General features: G+C 38.4%; 1 protein-coding gene across 1 annotated transcript; it reads right to left on the bottom strand.

The window, feature by feature from the left end:
- Positions 1–330: 330 nt before the first annotated feature.
- On the bottom strand, positions 331–22,244 carry LOC120528871 (low affinity immunoglobulin epsilon Fc receptor-like). Its single transcript, XM_039752947.1, has 7 exons — positions 22,160–22,244; positions 17,580–17,660; positions 10,783–10,896; positions 5,847–6,365; positions 3,285–3,436; positions 2,973–3,100; positions 331–532 (listed from the first exon to the last, which is right to left on the bottom strand). The coding sequence occupies exons 1-7, from the start codon at positions 22,242–22,244 to the stop codon at positions 331–333; spliced, it is 1,281 nt and encodes a 426-aa protein (XP_039608881.1).
- Positions 22,245–23,073: the final 829 nt, after the last annotated feature.

Below are 23,073 nucleotides of genomic sequence, written 5' to 3' on the forward strand. Positions count from 1 at the left end.
TTTAACAGAACACATTCCAATAAACAAGTGACAAAATCAAGATCCCCTCTCCCCAAGCCATTTCTTGGAACAGATATTAACTTACAAAGGTAGAAAAGCTAATTATTAAATCTCAGTTATATTGATATGATTAAAACGTTCTGTTTAAAATGAAACATCAGTTCTCTTTGTATTTATTTGACTTTCAATGTCTTGAGCCATTCATGACAAACCAATTTCTTGTCTTGTTATTGGTAAAAAAAAAACAAAAAAAACGCCCCACTCTCATCATGCACTGCAAGCAAAATAAAAAGCCTGTTTTGTCCCTTCACAAAAGCCATTGACTCACTTTTACGATTTAAACCTGACTGGATAAGTTAACGCAGCTGTTTCACAGATCCTTTTCTTTTGTATTCTACAGTTTGCATCATACCAGCCATTGTAGCTTTTTGATTTTTTGAGCTCCACGCAGTCCTCTCCTGTTGGACTCTGCACTTTATCAGTCCAGTTGTCCGGCTCTTGCCCATTGTCACTCTCCCTTTTACCCCAAAACCTACAAGAGGACAAGAGCTATTATTGTAGATTTGGACTTTACATCTACATCCCTTCATGGAGTTTGCATGGCACAAACAATCCTGTGTGAAGAGATTTTAACAAAAATAAGCGTGAAAATACAGAAACTTCCATGATATTTTTTTATCCTGCAAATGTGCAGCTGCCAGTCAAAGCAAAAATTGAAAGGTTCTGCGGCTCTTTTTCAAAAGACAGATTGTTATTGAAATGGATGTTTTTGTAAAGGAGATATGTTGTGGCAGCTAGGTTTTTTTTCTTTAAGTTGTGTTTCTTTTTATTGGGTGGGCAAAGGCCAACCAGGGTGAAGAAAATGTACAGTTTTTAAAAAATATATTTCAATGTTCTACAAGGTAATGTAATATACAGTCTTATGCATGTAAGGTAGTTCCTAAAAATGTTTGTCTTAGATAATTATTTTATTTCTTCTGGATTAGTGTGTCAATAGAAAAAAAGTATTTATTGTTCCAGATATTCCCTTGTCAAATAGTGAAGCTCTACAAGTAAGATATATGAATAGCCTTAAAAACCTTAAAGAAAGAAATTCAAATAGTGAAAGAGTACTCCAGCTCAAAAATCTTAGACAGATAGATAGATAGAGTAGATAGATAGATAGATAGATAGATAGATAGATAGATAGATACTTTATTAATCCCAAGGGAAATTCATCTTTGAGAAGTGTGTAGCCATGCAGCCCAGTTCTTGATGAAACAAATCTATTGAAAAGGTGATAGTGACCAATGGCATCTCATTTAGGAAAAAGCAACATAACTTAATTAAAACAGAAAGTAGTAAAAGTTAGGCATGGGACAACCATACTAAAAAAATGAGGTTACAGTAGATGTGGTGGTGTAACCTGCAGATCTTACTCCATAACACAGTGAAAAAAACACACAAGGTGGTCATCCTGCATCATCAAGGACTCCCGCCAGCAGGTCTGCTGTCCAAGCTCTTCTGCTAAAGCACAAATAAACAAATTTGCAAGGTTGAGGACCGAAAACACAGTAGTTGGCCATAGGAACCGAATGAACCAAATGAGAAAAGAATAATCAAATTTAGTTCCTGTTTTATCGTGTTATCAGAGCACCAAATATTAAAGGTACCAACTAACATCTTAGGCTCTTATTGTAATGGTGGATAAAAAACAGCTATGCAGCTTTTACTTTTAACCCCTTCCTAGTGTCTATTGTATCTCAAATATTCAACCCTAGATATCTGTGAAGTTTCTCAGTCATCCAGGTGGAATTATCTGGTAGTTGTGTCATGGCAACTGGACTTCCTTCTTGTTAGGTAGATACGTTCCACTGCTCATCTATGCAGCTTCTTAGGATATACCTTAGGTATTTGCTGTCTTGCAAAAGAGTCACCTGCTTTGAACTGTTTAAACATACAAACAATACAAAATTGTGATAACAGAAATGCTATTTCCTTAAAAAAAAGCATTTTGGATTTATGCAAATGTTTGTATTTACCTGACTTGCAAATTAACATGTCTGGGAATTTTGGTTTCTAATCAGCATGTGTGTACTCAACAATACTTTTTTGTGAAGCTGTGTTTGTTAAGCCCAGTAAATTTGGTATGTGCTGTTGTTTAATTCATCGTCCTGTTGATCTAGGCAGGGACTGAGGCTGATTTAAACTTCTGGGCAGGAGATGGCAGGGTTTTTTTTTCACAGGACAGTCCACTGAGAATGCTGCCAAGACCACTCGCACAGTGGGTCCAACGAGAGAGAGGGAAGCTGCATTGAAGGAGTGAGTGAAACTGGCAGACGACCTAGGCCATTGCAACACAAGGAGCCCAGAGTGGAAAAAAAAGAAGAGACGCTGACAGGGATTCATGCATTTGAGAAAACTTCTGTTGTGAAACAAGCGTCTGGTGAACAAAGTGCATCCGTGGACAGTTGGACAATTAATTGTTGGGGTAACACAGTGCGCAAACTGTGGTTGTATATCCTCCACTTCATGTTTTTAATGGACTTTTAGAGTGTGGACTGTGCTTTCCTTTTTAAAAAAAGGGTTTTTGTCCCTGATATTGTTAGATTTTGATGTTCGTGTATCTCTTCGATGTACTTTATATGGACTTGTGTAATAGAACCTAAAATTTCCACTATGTCTTTCATTGTGTGTTTACTCACCACCCAATTTTAAAGAAACCTGTGCATTATTCACAGTTAACCTCAAGAGTTCCCAGTCTCTTAATAAAACTGGGTGATGTATTTTAATGGTGTCTAGGTTAGATTACCAGCAAGTGTGACCAGGCACCTGTAACACCCATCTTATTGTTGTCAGTTGTGTTAGTGTAGCATACCAACTTTTTACAGTTACGCAAAACACACTGCAAACATTACAGAATATAGATAAACTCGAAGTTATTTTACCATGGGAATCAAAAGTTTTATCCTTTTGGGAATTCACTTTCTTACCTTTTTCTTGGATCCAGGGGCCTGTCATTCACCCATACAAAGTCACCTTCTGTCACCCGATCTGACAGTCCAATCCAGTAGGATTTTTCCTTGCCTCCTTTGATTTCCACCATTACTGTTAAAAAATCCTAAAGTGAAAAATGAAATTTTATCAGTGCATAGATTACCTCCTGGCAACTATTTAATGACATTTTCCATATTTGATTTATCTACCTCAACTAATCCCTGATGGTCACTCTAGACTTACAGTGTGCCCACTTCACTTCTCCTCAGCCTTCCTTTGAGTGAGCACCACTATGATGAATGCCATACCTGCTCCTCCTTGTTCTCTATAATCACCAAGTGTCCTCTCTCTGAAAAGCAGTGATCTTGACTGTCGGACCAGCCCAGCTTATCAGTGGAAAGGAAGTAACACTTGGAGATAAACAGCAGCCAGTTTTGTGGACACACAGAGCAAGTCTGACCTGCAGAACAGAGAAAGGAAAAGAAATGGAGTGAAGATAACCGGAGAGCTGAGCATCTGGTCTCTTATGCACATGATATTGACATTCACAAGGACTCACATGAATTATAGAGGGGAGTAGGTGGAGATTAGGACCATGGGGAGCAGATAAAGAAGATGTTTAATGCAGCTCTTGGGGAACTCACTCAGACACACTACTGTTCAGCTTAAGGTGTGAAAAAATTCAATTTTTATGTTTTATTCAGAGTAATGCCTCACTATATAAATGACTCTTCAATAGAGATGCTTTGTGAGTTCATCTGTTAGACAAACATCAGCATATGCTAGGTGGTAGGGTGGCACATTCATCCCAAGGTTTTAGTGTCCTTAGTTGAATCATGTAGCTAGAATTTTCCTCTATACATCTGATATGTTCTCCTTGTGTGTGTTTGTGCCTGGGGGGCTCATGTAATGGACCAACACTGCAGCCTGAGGCAAGGCACCTTTGTGTTGTCACACGTATATATAACTTGAACTGAGTTGAGACAATACACTTGATCCACTTATAAAACATTGGGATACAGGCGTCATGATACAATAACCCCATGATAAAGTGCACAATGAAAAAAAATAATGTATTTCTTCGGGAACATGTGTGAGAAAGGATAATCCCTCAAAGAAAACATACAAAATAGATATTAAAACAATCCTTATATATATATGAATTTTTCACTACTTTTGTTTAACCCCACCACTGTGTTTTGATTTTGCAATTGCAAAGTTTGTATGTGAGAAAAACCTCAGCTGATCTGCACATCTTGCACACTCCTTGGCACATTTAAACGGTTCTGCACCCTAAAAGGAACCTGCCCAAACCTTCATAGAGCAAACATAAAAGATATTTACTAGTCATTGTGAAGATGCCTGACACTTTAACATCATTCCAGAAATGTTAAAAAATGAAAATGATGTAATCAGTATAAATGCAAAGTACAGTACAATATGTAAAAATCAAGGAACTTAATGCCAATGACATGCACCGTGTAGGTGCCAAGATGGATAGACTGGCATCCCAACCAGGAAGGTGGATGGTTCCTTTCCCAGACAGAAGGCCGTAAGGGTATGGATGAATAGACGTCCCTGCTAGGGTAGTTGTAGATACGTGTCCTGGCTGGGAAGATCTAACAGAATGACGGAGAAGGCCTGACTCTTGGGGCCATGTTGTTCCCCAGTACACAAGGTGGCAACATCCCTCAGGTAGAACTCCCATTTGTACACCCACAGGGCACATTGGGAATTGTAGTTCTGAAGGACAGCCCGTTGGGGTACATGGGTGCTGCCAACGGGAGCTGGGAAGGGAGGAATCACACATTTTAAGGAGTTTCTGCCTGACCTTGATGTGCATCTAGGTGAGTTTGAGCTGGGAGGTGGAGGACAAAGATTGTCTGGAGGATAGTAGAAGAGAATATGTTAATTGTGCTTGTATTTTTTTGAAGAAAGGACCTGAAAAAGGTATTTTTGTATAATAAAACTGACTTTATTTTGAACCCTTGGCTGTGTACATCCACTTGTGTCTGGAGTCTGTGGCATCAGTGGCGCCCCCTACCTGTCACAACTGATAAGAATGCAGCTTTGAAATGAGGCTGTTTCAATTCTTGGAAACTCTCAGAGTGGCAAAGATGTGCAATCTGTGTTAAGCAAAATTGGAAACTTTTATAATGAAAATATTTGTACCAATTTTAAATGTTGTACATAAATAAGCCACTGAAGATTTTTGGAATTCTAAAGGTCCATACTTGTTATTTTATTTTTTTGTGTTCTTGGATTCTTTTGCGTTCTGTCACAGCGAGTTGAAGCACCTCACATGTGTTGTCATGGCAGATGAATAAGATGTTCCTGTGAGAGTAACAGCAGAAGTATGTGATTGAATGTTGCATAAAGCTTGGGAAGAGCGGTACTGAAACTCTTGAAATGTTACAGCAATCATTCGGTAATAAAAACCTACTTCATCGACGGAAGTACCAAATGTGAGTGAATGATGAAGTGTGTTTGCGGAAGCCATCCACAGTGGTTACGAATGTCAATATTGCCAAAGCTAACAAACTGTTGGGGGAAAACAGAAGGCTCACTTTATGTAAACTGTCAATGTGAAAGATGCTACTTTGAAAAATAAAAATGTTCCAAGCCCGTGGAGCCATCCAATTCTGAATAATAAAATCAGTCTCTTTACTTTTCAATCAGCTCTCCTATACTCTCTAATTGTAAACAAAATAGCAGAAAACAATGAAAACTGGAAAACACACTAACACCTACATCCTGAATGGCTGATGCCATTTTAATTTTATATCTATTGCATTAGCTGCTGAGGAGAGGAGGAGGAGGAGAAGCCAGGAATTAACAAGAGAAATAGAATTGCCATGAATGCCACCTACTCCAAGATGTGCCTTTTGGAGGATGGTACTTCTCCAGTGCTGTTGCTCTCTTACTGAGCACTGCATACTCGTACTGGAGCCTGGCATGGTTCTTACTGAGCTCCCCATACTTCATCTGGAGGCTGGCATGGTCCTTAGTCAGCTCTTCATACTGAAACTGAAGATAGTCATGGTTTTTATTCAGCTGTCCATAGTGGAACTTAAGCTTGCCATGGTTTTTATTTAGCTCTCCATACTGGGACTCGAGACTATCATGAGACTTGTTCAGCACTTCATACTGGGCCGTCAGATTGGTATGGTTCTTATTCAGTGCTCCATACTGGGACTGGAGGCTGACATGATTTTTATGTAGCTCTCCATATCGGGTCTCTAAGGCTGTCAGCATTTTCTTTACACGTTCATATTCTTCCGCCAGGACAGTGTTGTTTCCATTGATCGACTCCTGCTTCAGCTCCGTGTCAGTTTTAAAGAACAATCGATTTTCCTTTGCTTTGGTCACATTCCCTTTTTTTTGAAGACCTGTGGAAAACAAAAAAAAAGAATGTTTTCATTTTTTGTACTGACATATTAAAAATAAAGAGTATAAATGTGACTGTGTTTTCCTCAATACACTCCATTACTTTAGATTAAATCAGATTCAATTTGATTAGACTGTTAGTCCCCAAGGGAAAATTAACATTTTATAGAAGCTACAAAAAAAATATTATAATAAAAAAACAGCAACACCTACCCCCGACCCACACACATACCCAAACACTTAAGAACTTCTGTCTCGGATAACAGAGAGCTGCTGCTGTCAATATAAAAACTCTGCATAAAAGAAGCTTCAGGAATGGATGGAATCAACCCCATGGTGCTGAAAACACATGCCAGTCAGTTCTGTGATGTCCTTCAGCACCTGTTGTCCCTCTCCCTGAATTTGCAGAAGGTTTCCCATCTATGGAACACATTCTATGTGATCCCTGTATCAAAGAAAGGTTGCATTCCACTGATTCTAAGGACTTCAGATCAGAAGACCTTTGAGAGGCTGGTCCTAAAACAGCGAGGACCCCTGGTTTTGGAATATCTGGATCTTCTGCAGTTTGCCTATTAGGCAAATAGGTGTGGAGGATGCTCTGATCTACATGCTCCTACTTGGACAAAGCCTGCACCACAGTCAGAAAAATGTTACTTGATTTTTAAAGTGCCTTTAACACCCTTCTGACTAATTGACTGGGATAAAAGCTCAAAACTTTGAATCTTGATGCTCCCACAAGCTCCTGTGCCTCAGACTCCCTGACCAACAGACAGCAGGGTTAGGAGTAAGGTTAGGGATAGGCTTAGCCTTAGAGTTAGTCTGTGAGGCTGAGGCACTGTGCGTAGGAACTGTCCTGTCTCCCTTCCTGTTCACCATCTACACAACGGACAATACCAACACTTAACATCTAAAGAAATTTTGAGATGACTCATCCATCGTAGGGTGCATTAATAATGGAAACAAGTCAGAATACAGGAAGGTTGAGAAAGACTTTTTCTTGCGGTGCAGGGAAAACAATCAGCAACTCAACATCAGCAAGACTAAAGACCAGAAGAACCTCTGAGACCAGTCAACATTCAGGGGAAGGACATGGAAGTGGTGCAGAGCTTCAAGTACCTGAGGGTTCATATAAACAACACACTGGACTGGTCTGACAATATAGTGACGCTGGAAAAGAAGGGCCAGAGCAGAGTGGACTTGCTAAGAAGACTCGGTCTTTTGATGTGTGCAGCAAGCTGCTGAAAATGCTCTATCAGTCCTTAGTACTGGAGGTGTTCTGCACTGCAGTATCCTGGAGAAGCAACTTAAGTTCAAAAGCCACACAATGCCTGATCAAACTTATCAGGAAAGCCTGGTCCATCACAGGGTGAACCCTGGACACACTGGAATCTGTTGTAGAAAAGAGGATGGATGTTAAAATTGAATGCCATCTTGAAAAATCCCCTATATCCTCCCCTCCAGGAGGTGCTGTCTTGGTGCACTTTTAGTCACAGGTGTATTTTACCACAGTGTGCTCAGAAGTGCCTCAGGGGGTCTGCTATCTGACAATTCAGTGCTTTCTAAATGCAATCATTAAGTTCATTTTAAAATATCTGCACAATATACATTTATTTTAATTAACTTATTTATTTATCAATGACTGAATTATTTGTCCTGTGAGTTTGTATCCTTGTTTTGAATTCCCTCATCTTGCCTGAAGAAGGGGCCTGAGTTTCCTCGAAAGCTTGCATATTGTAATCTTTTTAGTTAGCCAATAGAAGGTGTCATTTTGCTTGACTTTTCTCTACACTCATGGGATTAGTAAAGTTTATCTAAATTAACCTAATAAAGTCTTGTAATGTGGCAGTAAGATGAGGTCGGACCTCCACACTTTGTATGTCAGGTTTATATTTAAAGTCATTAACACATTTGGATAGAGCAGGTCCAGCTTGTAGTGTCCACAAATTGAACATGCCAGATAGATGTTTAGTTTCCTTGTGTGAAGTCACAAACATTCGGAATGAATTCATCATGGAGTACAGTGAAGAATTCTGTTGCTGAGTCAGCCAGGATGATGTAAGTTACTTCCCTGAGCAGCAAAGAGTCGGCATTTCATTATCTGCATCACACATTTTAGATTTACCATTTCTCTTTCACATACGTCTCCTGCTTTTCTCATCTCAGTCTGATGAAACCCATCCAGCATTTAAGCATACTGCCAGTCAAAAGTTTTAGAACACCTCCATTTTCCAAATTTGTCTTCAAATGTAATCAGTTGAAAATGGTGAAAGGGTAATCAGTAAACTGCCAGAGGTATAAATTTAAAGTTTAGGGTATCAAAAACTGAAGAAAAGGAAATATCAGAATATTACAAATGGGCCTTCTTCCCACTAATGCTATGACAAACCTGCTGTACACTAGTAGCGGGCAATATACCAGTTAATCCACTATACTACATTAAATTATTCTTTCAATATGGATTTTTAGAAAGCCATTTTACCGTGTGGACCACCAGGGGGCACACCAGCTGCCCCAACCTGACACAGTTAGAGACACAAGTCCAGGACACAACACACATTTATTCAAAGCTGGAGAACCATTTTTGTCTTGTTCCCCAGCAGCAACACAGTATAAAGCTTTCTCTCCCCTCTCCCTCTCCTCCCAACTCTGACTCCTGCAGTAGTAGATGCTGGCTCCTTTTATAAAGCACCCAGCTGCTCCAGGTGCTTGTTGACCTACTCCCAGCAGGTGAGGCATTAGTGGGCAGTACAAGGGCTCAGTAGTTCTCCAGGCGCCCACTCTCAGTAGTTCTCACAGGCCCCAGCAGGGTTGAACTTCCATGCTAGAAAACCAATTGCTGCACACCAGGGGGGCTGTCCTTCCGTTCTCCAGGAGCGGTAATGTTCTGGATAGCCCCGGGCCTTCTATTATAGGGGCGTCCTGGCTGTCTGCCACAAACGGTATACTAAAAATTATTGAAAAACTTCCAAACACATTTGAGCACTGAAAGCAAACTTGAAATGTGATTTTGTGCTGGTGTACAGTGTCTTAAAGTTAACATCTTTGTGTATATGAACTGTGTGTAATGAGTGAGCCCACCTTGTTAAGAGTATCTCCCAATGTCTTCTGTAGTGTTTCCTTGGTAATGGCAGCTGGAGCAGAAGAATGAAAGAAGGAGCAAGTGAGTGATAGTGAGAGAACAAAGCTGTACTTTTATTGGATCAAGTGTACACCTGCTGTCGAATGGATTTGAGTAGCACAGAATCAACAAGCATTTTGATGAATAAGAGATGTCCTTGTTTTAATTATATTAATCGTTACTTTCTTAGGTTTTATTCAGGGTTCCTACTCTGGCGTATATTAATAGTCATTTACTTTGGATCATTTATGATAATTATTTCTGTTAATATTGTTATGTTCATTTGTAGCAGTTGCCACATCACTGTTGTCTTTGGTATTCTAGTTTGTTCATTCATTGGACAGTCTTGGCTTGCCTTCAAGTGGAGGTAACACCTGCAACTTTATGAGAGAAAATGCACTGTGGACTGCCTAATGGCAAGGGAAAGATATTAAGTAAAAGAAAAGAAGGTCCCAAGCTAAGGACCTCGGGAATTGCAGAAGGAGAGAAGCTTTTCAGCTGGAGGAACTACAACCTATTAGGAAGGACGCCTGTTCTACATCATCCAGAGGTCGACATCTGTTGTGGTGAGGCAAATTTGAAAGAGTAATTCCTGAGGGCTGGACTGTGGAAGAGTCGGTAAGTGTAAAATGTTTTTTTTTTTTCTAAAATCTGGGAAGCATCCCAATTTTTCTTTTGGCATTGAAATGAGCCTCACCAGATTATAGAATGAATTTGCAGATTGTCGGGATTAATATTTATTGGTCTGCTAACTGTGGTTTGTGCCATTTACATTGTTTCATGCTCATCTTGTGCTTGTGAATTGTCCTTGTGTCTTGATTTAATTGCACCATAATCAGAACCTTTTAACTCCTGAGTATACATGTGGGAAATCGGGGTAGCAGTTTGTAACCCAACCTTTTGAAACAAGCAGGACACTACCATTCTGCAGAGAAAAAAAAATCTATTTGCTGCTCCATTTGATAAAGTTGAATACCAACTACAAATCACATTTTTTTCTGTTTCAGGCCCTCTCTAAAACTAAGCAGATGGCTGCTTAAAACCTCTGAATACCATACACATCCCTTATGGAATAATACTTACAAAACACAGTGAGTCCAACCAGGGAAGCCATTTGCAAAATACAGAAGATCAGCAGCACTTTGAACTGGCAAACTTTTTTATCCCCATTTTTGGGAGGCACTAAAGATGCTGGGAGAGAAAAGACAGAGGTGTCTGAACAAGAGGTGTGATATACTGAAATGCTACTCACCTACTGTGAAATGTATCTTTCAAAGTTAGCTCATCGCCTCCTGCTTTACCTGCTAATGTCTTCATGGTGAGTTCAATTTCAAAGTCACTTTCGGAGCTGCAAGGATTGCACTCTTCATTGTGTTCTTGTGACCTCCTCTCATCTAAAGACAGTGTTGTCAAACCTGAAATGTCACATCACTGATTGAAGCATAAAAAAAATCATTTCTTGAAACCATTTATTTCTACACAAAGTTTAAATTCAGACAGCCTTTAGGGTAGCAGAGAGAAGTTCAGACTTTATGAAACACAAGCAAGGAGACAATAGTCCTGGAGGGGATTGACAATTCATTTCATGTCTTAAATAAAAAAGAATACAACTACGAACTTTTGGACAATCTGTAGTCTCAGCTCATGCATTACGTGTTGTTAAAGCCAGGTACCTTTTAGTGGCTTCAATTTATTTTTTGTTCTGTTTTGTTTTTTCATATTTTAATGGTTTATTATTGAAAATGCATGTACTGTGTCTTTAAATGTAACTCTATTCCCTGTAATTTGTTGGAGGAGCCATAGGAGGCAGGGCCACCCTGACATCACTACTGGTGGGTTCCTCCTCTGCCTTTATATTCTGGCCAGAGAGACAGACACACACAGAAAGCGAAAGAGGAGTTTGTTGTAGCAGTAGAATTTATTTAAAAATATATTTCTCTTCTCATAATTTCAAATACTTTCAAGAAAATTCAGAGTATAGTTTCTTTTCAGATATTCTGGGCTAGATATTTTTGGTATAATGTTGCTTCTGAAAATGTTTATGGATTGTTTGGAAATTGTTAAGAAGCCATTTAGTGTTATCTATAGCACTATTTTGCTTACTTCATTGCAGCTATATGTTACTTTTGGCACATCTATGGAAGTCTCTCAGTGTGATGTCATTTCTTCGATGTTATTTAATCCAGGCTTTCATTCTTAGCATTGTCCGAATTTGTGGAACAATTCCTGAAAAACAAAAACTAAAAACTTTGTTTTTTTTTTTATTTTTTTGGTGCTTCTATTTGGTGATGATCTTTTCTAACTATCTTTTGACATTATGTCTTTTTCTTGATGACTGTAATTTGACCTTGCTTGTTTTCTGACTACATCATTGGCTTATCCATTTACTGAACCTTTTCCATCTACCATTGCCTTGCTGCAACTCTTCATGTTTCTGGACTTCTTTAGCGCCTTCAACACCATCCAATCTCTGCTCCTTAGGGACAATCTCATAGAGATGGGAGTAGATTCATACCTGGTGGTATGGATTGTGGACTATCTTACAGACAGACCTCAATATGTGCGTCTTGGGAACTGCAGGTCTCACATTGTTGTCAGTAGCACAGGAGCGCCGCAGGGGACTGTATTTTCTCCGGTCCTTTTCAGCCTATATACAAAGTACATCAGACTTCCAATACAACTCGAAGTCCTGCCACATGCAAAAGTTCACTGATGACACTGCTATCGTGGGTTGCATCAGGAGTGGACAGGAGCAGGAGTATAGAAACCTAATGAAGGACTTTGTTAAATGGTGCAATTCAAACCACTTACACCTGAACACCAGCAAAACCAAGGAACTGGTGGTGGACTTTAGGAGACCCAGGCCCCTCCTGGACCCCGTGATTATCAGAGGAGATTGTGTGCAGAGGGTACAGACCTATAAACCTAGGAGTGCAGCTGGATGATAAATTGGACAGGGCTGCCAATACTGATGCTCTCTGCAAGAGAGGACAGAGCGACTATACTTCCTTAGAAGACTGGCATCCTTGAACATCTGCAATAAGGCTGCAGATGTTCTAACAGACAGTTGCGGCAAGTGCCCTCTTCAGCGCGGTGTTGTGCTTGGGAGGTAGCATAAAGAAGAAGGACGCCTCACGCCTGGACAAACTGGTGAGGAAGGCCGGCTCTGTTGTAGGCACGGAGCTGGACAGTTTGACATCCGTGGCAGAGTGATGGGCGCTCAGCAGGCTCCAATCAATTATGGAGAATCTACTGCATCTATTAAACAGTATCATCTCCAGAAAGAGGAGCAGCTTCAGCGGCAGACTGCTGTCACTGTCCTGCTCCACTGACAGACTGAGGAGATCGTTCCTCCCCCACACTATGCGACTCTTCAGTTCCACCCGGGGGGGTAAACGTTAACATTATTTAAAGTTATTGTCTGTTTTTACCTGCATTTTTATTACTCTTTAATTTAATATTGTTTTTGTATCAGTATGCTGCTGCTGGAGTATGTCAATTTCCCCTTGGGATTAATAAAGTATCTATCTATCTATCTATCTATCTATCTATCTATCTATCTATCTATCTATCTATAACATTTTTGAGTATTGCCATCCTTTTTGCCTCTTTTGCTTTGCCCATTTTTTTTGTTTCCTTCTATTTAAAACTATCTTTGTTTATGAAGACTTCCTTGGGAACTTGTCTCATGAAGCCAGAAGTTTTAATAATGTATCCTCTCCCTCATAAGGCATTTTTATGTATTTTGAAAGCAAGCTTCCTACTTTTAGGCCTGTGTATGCCGCAGCCTGCAGATAGGAGTTGGGAGATGGCTGAGTTGGGAATGAGCCTGTACAGGAGAATCTAGTAAAGTTTCTGGCCTGCTTTGCAGAGCATTTCGTATGCCTCACACCCTCTCTATGTCTGAAACTTCTGGTCACAACATTGCAAATTTGGCAGCCTGATATATTTCAGCCAAAGTTTATTTCCTGGCTTGTGTTTATTATTATTTTTTCAAGTTTTTTGTTATTCATTTCTGTAAATATTATAATATTATTATATTAAATAGTATTGTATTACGTAAAATATTATTTAATATTCAGTGTGATTTAATATGCTGCATATAAACTACATTGTGGGTGGAATCTCAAGAGGTGGGTCCACCCTGATATCGTTGCTGGGGAACTACCTTTGCCTTTGTGGTTAGGTGGAGTAGAGATCCAGCAGAGCGTCATTGAGAGCTGTTGAAGCATTAATCTTGTGAGTATTGTTTATTCTTATGAAGAAACTATCTGTTGTTATGGTCCTGCCTTTACCCAGTCTGATAGCGGTCACAGGACATTGTATCTTTGATTGCCGGTACAACAAATAGTTCTGAGCAGACATCAGCCACAGCTCTGCTCTTGTGAAAAGAATGAAGATAAATGCCATCAACTCAGAGAGGGTGAGGCAAGTTCGTTGTACCACGTGAAAGTCACTGAGAGAATACAACTGAATAATAAAAAAACAAACTTTTACAAGTAGCCAAAATTTACACTGGGTGTTACAGACTCAAATGTATATTTTATTATATTGTAGAAATAATAACAATAATAATAGCAGCTCACTAGTCAAAACTCAAAACGCCCGGTCTCAAACCCGGGGCCTTCGGGTTATAAGGCAGCAGTTCTTTTCTCTGCACCATTCAAGAAAACATGTAAACTCCCTGTCAATTGACATTTGAGCATGAGTTTTTAACTCATTGACAGCCACATGTAAATGTAATGTTTTTTTTTCTTTGGTTATATTCTTGAATAAAAGCTCATATGTTTATTTGATATTTGGACTAAATTGTTCACACATTATACACTTCTAATCATTATTAGTATAACATGGATAAAGTTTCTGCTTTAAGTATGTGTTGAGCATTTCTCGCATTTCCTTTCATCCTACGCTTACCTAGATTTTTGTAGACATGGAAAACAAATGAAATGCATGTATTCCAAATTACAATATACTGTATTATTTACCTTATACAACTCCAGGCATCTCACATGCAGATAAGGAGCCTTGGCTTGAACTGGAAGAAATTTTTGCCCAAGTTGAGCTCCTTGAGGGGAAATGATGGGACAGCAGGCTGCTTGCTTTTTGTGTTGATCGACACATTTACAAAACAAAAGATGTTGATGGAGAGGTGTGAAGAGATTTAAGGTCAGCTGGCATTACAACTTTTTTCGTAGGCTTCAGGAATTTTAGTGTTAATGCATTTCAACATGAAAATGATATCAAGTATAAATTTCAGTATTCTAAAATGTTCAGAGAGCTGTAATATTATGAATGTAATCATTGCCTGCACACTCCTATTTACAAAGGAGGAATTCCATTTAACACTAGAATTATCAGAGTCTACGAAAAAAACTTGTAGATCCGGCCCACCTTAAGACCGTTCTCACCTCTCCTTTGTCCTCTAAATGTGTCGATTAAAGACAAGCTGCAAGCAGCCGGCTATTCCATCCCCCCACCGACTTAGAATGTGCACGAACTTCTCCCAGCTCATGACTTGATTGATTATCTTGGAGTAAAGTGGAGTTTTAGAATGGAAATAATAGATCGTTTATTGGAACACACACATTTCATCTCTACAGTAATCTGTGTAAACACATTGTTAAAACAGAAACTTTTTCATAGTTTGTAATAAATTTTACGAAATGTAGGCATAAACTGTAGAATGTGTGAAGTCCAAAGATCAAATAAACACTTTCATAATAGGTTCATAGATAAAACAACAGCTTCTGTTGTTGTGTGCTTAGCAGTAAGACTTGCTATCTCACAGCGTAGGATGCTTGCCATGCCTTAGGAACCCAAGTTCGATTCCTGCTGGGAAGAAAGTGTTATTTTTTTTTCTTTTTAACCTCAAACGGACATAAAAGTTTATAAAGTGGTATGCACTGTCAGTTAATGAGATCATTATATTTTCATGTGGGATGCTCCTTTTAAAATATTTTTTAACAATTGAGACTGCAATTAACATGAACAAGTGTCCTTATAATTGTTATTTTTAAGATCCATAACACACAGACAGACAGAGCACTGGGTAATAGAGAGACAGACAGGCAGAGAAGTAACTAAATATATAAATAAACAGAGAAGGCACATGTACTGAAAGAAAAAAAGAATAACATGTGCGTTGATTCTGCTGCACTGAATAAGCTCATGCGCTCTAACATTCCATAAAAAGAAAAAAAAGAACACTTTCTCCTCAGTGGGAATCGATCTCAGGTTTCTAAGGCAAGGCCAACACCCTGTACTGTGACATAACAAATCTTACCGCAAAGCCACAGAAGCTGATGTCTTTTCCTTGAACCTTTTGTGAAAGTTTTTATTTGATGTTTGGACTTCATGCTTCACACATTACTAAAATATGAAAAAGCTTCTGTTTTAACAATGTGTTTACACAGATTACTGTAGAAATGGAACAGACATGAAATGCGTGTGTTCCAAATAACGATCTATTATTTCCACTACAAAACTCCACTTCACTCCCAGATAATCAATCAAGGCATGAGCTGGGAGAAGTTTGTGCACGTTCTAAGTCGGTGGGGGGATGGAATAGCTGGCTGCTTGCAGCTTGTCTTTAATCGGCACATTTAGAGGACAAAGGAAAGGTGAGAACGGTTTTAAGGTGGGCCGGAACTACAAGTTTTTTTGTAGACTGGTAATTCTAGTGTTAAGAAGCACGTAGTGATTCACACACATAGAACACATAGAATACGAAGCATTTAATGTGCTAAATTATTTACAATGGGATTTGAGAAACTCTAGGAAGTTAAACATCGATTTTAAGATAAGGTTTACAATGTTCTACTATACTTTGATCACAAAATAAATTAAGGTTAAAGTGGAAATTTTGATATTAAAGCCAACATTTCAACTTTTTTTTTCTTCACTGTGTACCCATTTTTTTTTTTTCTTTTTTCAGTGCCCTAACACATTTCCATTTGACGCTCAGACATTGGACAACAACTTGCATTTTCACATCAGCTTTGACATCTGACCAGTTTTTTTTTATTTCGGGCACTGTGCAAGTATCTGAATATGAACTTCCATCAATTTCCTTTTGTTGAGACAGAGTAGGACCTCCACTTCGCATTCGGTGAAATTATTTTTTTCCATGTGCTTTTGCCATAGAATAAAGGGGGCTATTTATAATGATTTGCATATTCAAATATGCAAAATTCTAGGAGGAGTTGGGGTGTGGCTGTAGGCACGTGCACATGAGTTAAATTTCACATTCATCGGGATTTGTAAATGGGAACTGCGTGGAACTTGACATACACACAGTTTTATGCATCTAGATTTTTTTGTGCGTATGCAGATTCGTTTTTGTCCGCATGCCAAGTTTTATTGTGAATTCTACGCACAGCATTATACTTCAAGCCCCTGGCCTTTTAGTGTATTTTGTAGCCTTCACTCCCTTTCACCATCTTGCGTTACTCTGCATACAACACAGCTTTGGTAGCTTTCAAATTCTATTAAGAGCAAACTGCTAGTAAATTACACAGAGCTGTATATAAGCAAAATTTACAGGTTATTTACCAGTGCATTTCAAAATATTTTTCATTAAGGAATTCCAACCCAATGCATGGCTTGCTTGTGCCCACACTCACACTTGGTCAGAAAATACTGTGGTGATTTCTGAATTTGCTTAGTTCACCTGGGATGATATACAAAAAAAAATCAATAATGAACTACTTATATATTTACTCCAACAACCCAAAGACGAATGATTTATGTAACTATGTTGGCTGAAGATGTGATGGTAGACAACTACATACTGGAAATGTGATCTGGTGGTAAGAGCATAAGTACCAGTGTTGAGGTGCGTTACTTTAAAGTGAAATATTGAAAGGAACAGAGAGAAAACAAAAGAAGTTCATAAGAAAAGAGATAATTTTTACAAATAAATAAAAGTAGTAGATAAAATCAGAACAGATTAAATAAAAACAATATAGACTATTGATGCCATAAAACAAAGAGTTGACTTGGTCTCTTATTTCCTCATTTAGTGTGTCCAGGGATGTAACATTTCACATGACTTGTATCTGTTCTAGTGCCAGATTGGTATTTTGAATGACCTCACCTTCATTGGAGCCATCTGCCTGCTGAAGAGTCAAAGCTTTTGCTGTTTGAATATCTGTATTTATGACATCCTCCAAAGGGTCTGTTTGAATAACAAAGACATTTTAATAAGTGTTACCCTACAATATCATTTTAGTTTCATGTAAATGAAAAACTATCAAAAATGTGTGTGTACTTATGGTAATTTCACAAATAATAATCTTCTACTTGACAAGATCCACATACTTCACCAATGTTCATGTCACACTCATGTAGCAGCATTCAGATGTTCATCATGACAGTGGCTAATACCGTATTTATGCGTGTACCACATGCAAATTTTTTCCTGAAAATTAGCATTAGAAAATCAGGTGCGTGTCATACATGAGGAAGTGTAAGCGCAAGCTTCTGCTTAGGCTCTCTCACTCGCTCGTGTTCTCTCGTTCGCGTTCTCTCTCTCATTCGCTCGCGCCCTAAACGCTTCCTATACAATCACAATGTGCATCATCACGGGGCAAAACGATTTTCGCGATTTTCTTTGTAAAAATTAGGGTGCGCGTCTTACACGAGGGCGCATGGTACATGAGTAAAAACTGCATATCAAAAGACAGGCAAGGCAAGGAGAAATGAGAATTGTCATGTATGTTTTGGTGCTTTCAAAGTGTTCTCTGTGGCCCTAATATCAATAAAACAATAAATATGCCCATTTATTGAATGGCTGATTTGATGGCCTTAGGTATGTCTTCATGTTTAAGAAGGTTAAGTATAATAAACCTACTAACCATTTGCTGTGGACAGTTTTTGATTCTATTCTACCGTCTTTATTTTTCTTTATTATTAACACTAGAATTGCCAGAGTCTATGAAAAAACTCGTAGATCCAGCCCACCTTAAAACCGTTCTCACTTCTCCACCTCTCTCTAAATGTGCCGATTAACAGGAGCAGCAAGCAGCCGGCTATTCCACCCCCCACCGTCGCAGAACGTTCACTAAGTTTTCCCAGCTCATGCTTTGTTTGATTATCTGGGAGTGACTCAACTGCTGGAGTTTTAGAGTGGAAATAATAGATCGTTATTTGGAACACATGCATTTCATGTGTGTTCCGTTTCTACAGTAATCTGTGTAAACACATTGCTAAAACTGAAACTTTGCCATATTTTAGTAATAAATGTTACAAAATGTAGGCATAAACTATGATAAAAAAACTATGATACTTAGACTCAGGTTAGTGAGGGGAGGGGTTAGAGCGCATGAGCTTATTCAGTGCAAGCCTCCCCCTGGAGGGGAATTTAACTCCGGTCTCTAAAGCACAGCCAGCCCACTGTGAAGTGTCAGGGACTCTAACCACTGTGCTACAGAAGCTGTTTTAACATACTTCAGCCTTTTGTGAAAGTGTTTATTTGACGTTTGGACTTCATGCTTTTACACATTCTATAGCTTATGCCTACATTTTGTAACGTGTATTACTAAAATATGAAAAAGTTTCTGTTTTAACAATATGTTTACACAGATTACTGTAGAAATGGAACCAACATGAAATGCGTGTGTTCCAAACAACGATCTATTATTTCCACTCTAAAACTCCTCTTCACTCCCAGGTAATCAATCAAGGCATGAGCTGGGAGAAGTTTGTGCACGTTCTGCGATGGTGGGGGATGGAATAGCCGGCTGCTTGCTGCTTGTCTTTTACAGGACAAAAGAAGCTGGCGGAGAAGTGTGAGCGGTTTTAAGGTGGGCCGGATCTACGAGTTTTTTCATAGACTCTGGTAATTCTAGTGTTAATTAGGTCAATTGGTTGCCTATTATTTGTCCTTGCATGTATCCTTTGTCAAACTTGGTTAGTGCAGTTCAGAATTGCAGTAGGTGAAGGGGCAAATACTGTCCTAGAAGTACTGAACTCAATACAAGTGGGTACCAGTTTATCAAATTGCACATTTATATCCATAAAAGTCTACTTTACATGCTTAAGAGAGAAAGTAATGTACTGAGAGGAAAAGCCACATGGACATAGGAAGAACAGGAAAGCAAAGACAATGATTCTGCCAGCGGAACATCCCAGTAGACAAATGAACTTGTTATTCTAGGTTCCATTTTTAATTTTAGATCAAAGCTAATAACCAGTGTGCCTTTTGACCATTAGGATATCCTGATGCATATTCTCTAATGGCTCAGATGCTAACCATAGACAATTTGAAAAATAAAGAAAGCACCTCCTGAAAAAGCCCCTTCAAATGGATACATTTTGCAAGCACCTGGTCCTTTTATGTGACACTCCATTTAGTGTTTTCATTGTGTCTTCATTGTGAGAATCTCTCTTTCTGTTCTTCAATTTCCAACTCTTTTTCAAATGTGTAGCTTTATGTTCAAGATGACAATTAGAATCTGCAATTAGATTGTGCAAACCTCCCAAGAACAACAGTCAGGTATGCTATTCAAATCTAGATGCTGGATCTGAAGTATATAAGAAAGGGCAGAGCAGGCTGTTTTTCCTTAGGAGACTGTGTTCCATTAATGGGGTAAGTGACATCCTTCACATCTTCTATAACTCTGTGATGATCAGTGTGATTGTCTATGGTGTGTTAGCTGACCAGAAACATCACATCAAGAAAGGCTCACCAAAGTAACAACTGAATTAAAAGTGCAAGCTTAGTTATAGGGCACACTCTCGACACCCGTAACCAAGGAGAGAATGAAAACAAAACTGAGCGTCACTATGAACAATACTGCTCTCTGACACACTAACATTGAGGACTTTCAGTCAATGAATTGTTCAGCGTCAAGAAACACAACTGGTGAGCTCCTTTATATCAACAGCAATACCTGTGCATAATGCTACATACACTGTGACAAGGAGAGTCAAGTCAGGTTTTCTCTTTTTTGTCATTCTGGAGTGTGTTCAGACCATAATGTGTGTGTGTGTGTATTGTGAGGTTTCTGAACTCTTTTAGGACCCACTCAATAGGATGACACGCCAAAGCATGACTGCCGTGTCTGTGGAAAATTGCTTATCCAGTTCACAGTGCAGCAGCATAGCACTGCAGAAACAAATATGTGCAGATCGAGATCGTGCTATATGAGCCTATTGATAATGGGTGATGGAAGAAACGTTATAAATGAAGGGATGACTTGGCCAACTATGCCTGTTTTCTGTGTCTGTGTATAGGAGAGTGGTATATCCTGCTACGATAAACAACTGTGTTGTTCCTGTTTGAAGTTGAGTAAAGCTGGTTTTTAAGTACTGAGACTTATCCTCATGTTTTGGGGTGCAAGACGGGGACTCACACATCACCATATATATATATGCAATCTTTTGTTCACCCCACTGAATTAAAGCAGAAAGTGTGCACTTCAGCTGCATCTGAGTTGTTTCATTTAATAGGCTTAAGTGCACTTATAGATTTAAGTGATTGCAATAATGCATTGAGACATGAGGTGGCACTGTCTAATAATTTCTTTTCTCTTCCCTCTGTAGGAGGAACACTAACACCTTTCCACTCATAACTGCACTTCTAGAGTATGACCACTTCAACCCACCTCTTCCTCCTAGAATCCATCATAATTGGAAGAACCACCATCTTGGGCAGTCAGTCTGACTGAATAAGTCGGAGTGATTTGAATGTGCCGTTAACATACATTTTCTTTCATTTTTTTTTATCTTATAATAGATGGGTTTAACTTTTGAGGTGCCCCTATTGCAATATTTACAAACAAATCACTTCTGTAATAATAGGTTATGCTTTAAAATATTTCAAATGTTTGATGAATAGATTTTTCTGTATCACTGAAGTCATAGTTTATATAACAGAATATATTTCAGGTATTTTGGTAGACTGCAATAATTTAAAATATGAAAAAATATATTGTGTGCTTTACATGCAAAGAAACTAAATTTGTTGTAAAATATATATTTTTAGTATCCTATTGGAAATAAAAATGCACTTTTTTAAATGTACACACATTTAAAACATTCTGTGATAATAATTCTCCAAAAATATATATTTTCTAACCACAAATATAAAAAATATACATAAATTGCAAAATATTTATTGAGCATTCATATAATAAAGTAGCAATAATTTGAATAGTCAGAAATATTTACTTATTTACAGATCTTATGTTTTAACTGGATTTAACTAAACCATTATAGTTAAGTATAAATAAAGTTTAATTAGAATATATTGAAGCACTATATTAAAATATACTTATGTGCATTCAAAAAATGAACATTTTTTTTTAGTAAAATAGTATTTTTCATGTTTATTCACTGCGATGGGCTGGCGCCCTGCCCAAGGTTTGTTTCCTGCCTTGCGCCCTGTGTTGGCTGGGATTGGCTCCAGCAGAACCCCGTGACCCTGTAGTTAGGATAGAGCGGGTTGGATAATGGATGGATGGATGTTTATTCATATTTATTCAGTACATTGTAAATAGAGTGTATTACCAGATATTTTTTTCTAGTAAGAGATTTTAAATATATACAATTTACCATATTATTTAATTTCTCTTGACTTCTACCAATTCTGAACCTATAATAATAAGTTGTTTATTTTGTTCCTATAAACACTGACACCCCTACACCGTATGATTTTCTCCTGTAATGTCTGACCTGTTGTTTTTTGGCTCTCCGATTCACTCTGTTGCTGTTTCTTCTTAGAAAAGTTCACTGAGGAATACACAACATCAGCGTTCATCTTGCACACAGTGTTAAAATGGAACAAATTTGTTTTTTTATTCTTATAAACTTCTTATCAGGAGATTCTGATGAATGGCAGAGAAGTGTGATGAGGCTGACTGAGATCATACATCTTTAAGTGGGTCAAAAACAGGACATTACACTAGCCAGCAACAAGCTGCTTACAGAAAAGAAGTCTCTTGTGTGGAATGACAAGACCCCAAGATCTTAATAAAGACATAATTCCATTTGAACACACATAAAACCAAAATGAGAAATCAACTTCATAAGAAAAGTAAACGAGGAGCTAAAACTGCCAGCCTTCTGCTCAGTTGGTGCCAGTCTCCTCTGTCACTGTAGTCCTCTTAATGGTAAAACTGAGTAAGTTCCTTTAATGCAATTTTAGTTTGTTTCAAGACACACACATTAACAATAGATACATACTTATAAAGTTCAATTGAGTAAACTAAAGGATATCAAATAAAAATAAGTAGATACAGTAGTGGACACCTAATTACACATCTTCTTCTTCATCATATTTTCCCACTTCTATGTGGGTTGATGTTTTATGGATTTTAGTGTGATTGTTATGGCCAGAAATAGGACACCTAATTATACATATTAGTCAATGTTATTATTAAATATTCTTTCATCTATTCATCTATTTTCTTAACAGATTTTTCTGGCCGGGCCTGTAATCCCTTAATTTAAAACAGGCTGCCACATAAATATAAGTACTCAAGTGTAATGCACTACAGGCAGAGAAGGTGGCAAAAGGACAGAAAGACCCCTGGAAACAGCCAATGTTTCCAAGGGCACTAGAGGACAAGTGATAAAACATATTCAAG

The sequence above is a fragment of the Polypterus senegalus genome, chromosome 4, assembly GCF_016835505.1.
Source record: "Polypterus senegalus isolate Bchr_013 chromosome 4, ASM1683550v1, whole genome shotgun sequence".
Taxonomy (NCBI): Eukaryota; Metazoa; Chordata; class Cladistia; order Polypteriformes; family Polypteridae; genus Polypterus; species Polypterus senegalus.